A 4,742-nucleotide genomic window follows, 5' to 3' on the forward strand; every position below is an offset into this window, starting at 1 on the left:
TACTAACGACGTCACTTTATCAGTGTAGTAACTAGTGGTCGGTTAGTGATTCCAGCTCGGTATATAGTTAGTCCGGTACTAGTGGAGCAGTGACACTCGGGGCCATAGTTCGGCACTAGTGGAGCAGCTAGTGACACTAGGTGCCATAGTCCGGCACTAGTGGTGCATTGACACTAGGTGGCAGTTAGGTGCCATGGTGCCATCTCACGGCGGCCAGCTGTTCTATGCACTGCCGGCACTGCCACGGCGGTGAGTGTGTTGACTATTGTGCCTTCAGTGCCTTCTTTGTCGTGCCTTCCGTGCCTTCTTTGTCGTGCCTTCCGTGCCTTCTTTGTCGTGCCTTCTATCGTGTTCCTTCGCTGCTGGCAGGTGTCGTGTACCTTAACAGGCATCACCTGATTGAAAGAAAAATTAAGTTGTATTTTAGAAAATTTGATTTCTTGTGCAGCTTGCGACCTCTTGCTCTACAGAACCGATTTCTTCCCCCATTAATAGACCCATTGACCCCCAGAGGTGATATCCTCCGCTAGCTCTGATGTGGGACCAAATAACGACCTAATCTAAGCCCCAATTGATGGGGCGTTCTTCCTAGTGACCTCAGCCACACAAGCCACACAGGCTGCCGTACTGACCTCAGCCACACAAGCCACACAGGCTGCCGTACTGGCTCGTATGAGTTGCCGCCAGATCACTGGCCGACCATAAACCTGCCTCAAATGTCAGTGTATATACTTAATTGCGTGTCAATACGATTAATTTTCTGGCTTGCGTATAAATCCATCGTGGATACCGCCCGTAAATAGTAAATACAGTTTAATAATAAATTCATCATAATCATTATTGTCATATCATCATTAACAACATTCATGACGCCATTATAAGTTTTATGATAATGTGGTTTAGTATGAAGTCATAGCGACTGTCATGAAGCCGGCCTAACTTCCCCAGCGTGCAGAAAATTCGTAATTGTGAACGTTGTACAACCTTAACTAGGCTCCGTACTTAAACTACTTATCAAAAATAGTTACAACTTCGTTACTCCATCATCCAATCACTGACGAATTTTCAAGCTATACCGTCCAATCATCGACAAGAAATTGATCGCTACATGTATATATGCACATGTGCGCCTCTACATGTACTGGCAAATTTATTATTATATATAATAGTCACATGAGCGCCTCTATATAAATTAGCACCTTTATTATTATATATAAGCGTTATTTTATTATTTTTACTGTTAGTACTGATGCAAGTCGTTTTTCTGACCTAGAATTAACGAAGAATTTTAACGCAAGGAATAGGCCACGAAGTAAATTCTCCATATTTTCATTGAGAAAGTTTCAGAAACATGGTCCATTATCACTTCAAAGCTTTAAGTATAATCAATAGAGACAAAAATCAACACAAAATATATTAAACCCTTAGTATACCAAATGTGCGATCCAAGGGGCATAAAATTTGTCTATTACAATTAAAGTTAATAAAAAAGTGTATAAAAACTGGAAGCATTGTTAAGACAAGGCTCTTCCGTTTAAAAATATGAAGCATTCCAAAATAGCTGAAATCGAGGCACCAGATATGGAATAAATCGTGCCACTATGTAGAAGAATTGTGATGTAGAAGTTACTAATGTATTACTTGTAGCGGTGTCGACTTAGTGGTCTGTGGCCGATTTTTAACCACCCGACCACTGCTGATTTCAATCAGAGTTTTCAAAGCTAGCTGCGGGTTTCGAATCCCCGACTAGCGGCTACCATCTTGGTGATCTTAGCTCCTCGACCTCCACCTTCCTCGAACTCCTCTCACACTAAATCCCCTATTCTTGTCAGAATTGAAAGCCCGGAGCAATGTCCCCAGCCTTCCCCACTCAATGCCTTCCTCACTCAAAGCTTTCCCCACTCAGAGCTTTCCTCAAACTGAGTTGCCCTCACGCTAAGCCCTCCAGGCTCCTTCACACTGAGTTCTCCTCACGCTAAGCCCCCCTTCACACCGAGTTCCGCTCACACTAAGCCCTCCCTAACACCGAGTTCCCCTCGCTAATCCCCCCTTTTGTTGCAGCAGCGACAGCGGGCGCGATAACCCCTTCCGCCCCGACGGGGACATTTGGCGCGAGGCAGACGCTATCGTGCAGCGCATCAAGAGCGGCCAGCCCTTGTTGAACGGGGGGGACGAGCCTGGGGCTGGGTCACCCTCCCCACCACCCACACACTCCTCCCCAACTCGGGACAGTCCCAGTCCCGTGCCTGAGCAGGCTGTCACCAGGACCGACGCGGGACTGGTGCACGGTAAAGATTGTTGCGACTTGTGACTTGTGAATTGTAACTTCATCAAGAATTTATAATCAAAGAAAAGGGCACAACAAATTCTCCGTAGTTTTGCAGAAGATCATTTTGAAAACGAACAGGGACTCTAAAACTCGTGAGATAGAAACACCGATGATGTAAGCCAAAAGTCTCAAGTCGCTATTGGACTTGAACACACGTATGCGCATGTCTCTATAGATATAAATTCAGTTGTACACAATGCGCATCATCATTTCGTCAGGATAATGTCACTCAACTCTTATGATAGACTGGCGGAGCATAACGGAATGAGTTATCGAACTGGAAATCTACTTTCAAATCATCTTTATTCAGCTATTCGAATTCATGCTGAGCAGTGAGGTGGCCTTCAAAATTTTAGCTTCTATAACCAGTTTTTGACTTAGGTACCAATTTTAGGATCCCTTTTCATTTTATTGTATTCATTATATAATATTAAGCGTAGTTTAAATTCTGCGTTCAGATGTGCCGATCTTATAATTATAAATAGATAGGCCTGTCTGTTTGTGGTCATTTTTAAATTGATCCGTCTTCCAATTGTTAATTTATATTTTAGTTTCAGTCACGGGAATTTTGGTTCACCAATTGTCTGTACTTGCATTCTAAGATTAAGTTTCTATTCTTGGTAAATTTAGAATTTAAGCTAAAAAATTATCTTAGACTTGCAAGGCGTTTTGCTTGCGATTTTCATCATAAACGTAAAACTCTCCTCTCTCCAATCATGTTAATGGATTAAAAGTAAAAAGCAAACCTTTTAATCTGGCAGTAAAGTAACACACCGAATAAAAAATCACTATCAAATTGCATTTATTATTATAAAAAGTGAAAGGAAAACTGTGCATGCACAAATACATTCTTTCTGATGTTTTCGTTAGCAATAAGAAAAATTTAGCATAGACTGATCAAATTTATTTCCTAGGTGGCCTTCCCAGCTCTCAGAATGGCACCCCGAACCCCAGCGCAGCAACACAACAACAACAACAACAGAATAAACAACAACAAGAACAGACGGTGGAAGTTACGTTGACAACGCTACCGCCCCCGCAGCCTGCCGCCGCCCCCCAGCACGTCGTGCTTAAGAAGGAGAGCAAATGTGCGTGCTGCGTCATACAGTAGCATGACTGCCAGCATGCTGTAGCATGACAGCCAACATACAGTAGCATGACAGCCAACATACACGATGTCGTAACCTAACATCTTCGCTGCAGTAACGATGTCGTAACTAACATCTTCGCTGTAGTAACGATGTCGTAACCTAACATCTTCGCTGTAGTAACGATGTCGTAACTAACATCTTCGCCGCAGTAAAGATGTCGTAACTAACATCTTCGCGGCAGTAACGATGTCGTAACCTAACATCTTCGCTGCGGTAACGATGTCGTAACCTAACATCACGGCAGTCACTTTGCCGGTTGCCACGATGGTGCCAAGCGAACGGTTCTCTTAATTCCACCGCACCGCAAAACCACCGAAAACAACAGCACACCCCCTGCCAAACCATACCCATCCCTCATCAGCGGCTGCCACTGCGTTCCCTTTTGCTACTAGCATTTTTTGGCATTGCAGTGCCTGCTACTGCGATGCGCGAACTTACAACTGCTGCACTGCAACCAGTTTCTGCAATTTACTGCTAATGGTTACTTTCGTTGTTATTAGAACACCAGTACTAGTACTATTACTTCCAACAGACCTTCTCCTATCATGACTACTATCTGTTCTTATATGATTACTGCGTCCATCATCAAAGTATCACCGTAAACCGTATATATTCGCTGCTGTTACCTTCACTGTAATATTACCATCACGGTACTCTCAGCATATCATGCACCTACCTGCAATGAGGTGCTATTTTCTCAGCACCATCATTCATCACCTTGTATTCACTATCATTGTCGGTCCGTGGTAATGGTAGACCATTACTGTGATGTACAGCTGGCGTCTCGATACTTTGATATTGTACCAATCGCCTCCCGGTGTTGGGAAACTCTGCTACCGTACTGCTTATGCCGTCAGAACTCGTTATCGATACCGTACGAACGCAGACTTTGGTCACAAATTAAGCTCTTAAACTTGCGCCCTAGCCACGATCAGCATAAACATGAACAGCAACGCTTAGCTTCAGAGCTACGATGCCACAAAACATGTTAGAAACTCCCAGTTACGCGACGCCTCGAAGCCACAGCGCCGTATGTCCGCTGGCTACACCCCAGCATGACCTACCTCCACACTTGACCCGCCGCCCCCCCCCTCCCAGCTGCAGCCAATGACCGGCTCCAGTCCCCCCGCTTCCCCCGCCTCTCCACCTTGCGGCAGCCAATGAGGTTGGGTTAGGTTCGGAAAATGTTTGGGTGGAGAAGCGGGGTAAGTGTGGAGGCAGATGCTTGCTGCTGTGTAGCCTGTGTGAAGACTGTACTGGCT

At 44.7% G+C, this 4,742-nt stretch overlaps 1 protein-coding gene across 1 annotated transcript; it reads left to right on the forward strand.

Annotated features, from left to right (window-relative positions):
• LOC108665238 (zinc finger homeobox protein 3) lies at positions 1 to 3,496 on the forward strand. Its single transcript, XM_018151970.1, has 3 exons — positions 1 to 249; positions 2,062 to 2,288; positions 3,244 to 3,496. The coding sequence occupies exons 1-3, from the start codon at positions 194 to 196 to the stop codon at positions 3,438 to 3,440; spliced, it is 480 nt and encodes a 159-aa protein (XP_018007459.1). The 5' UTR covers positions 1 to 193; the 3' UTR covers positions 3,441 to 3,496.
• Positions 3,497 to 4,742: the final 1,246 nt, after the last annotated feature.

The sequence above is a fragment of the Hyalella azteca genome, unplaced genomic scaffold (genome assembly GCF_000764305.2).
Source record: "Hyalella azteca isolate HAZT.00-mixed unplaced genomic scaffold, Hazt_2.0.2 contig11783, whole genome shotgun sequence".
Taxonomy (NCBI): domain Eukaryota; kingdom Metazoa; phylum Arthropoda; class Malacostraca; order Amphipoda; family Hyalellidae; genus Hyalella; species Hyalella azteca.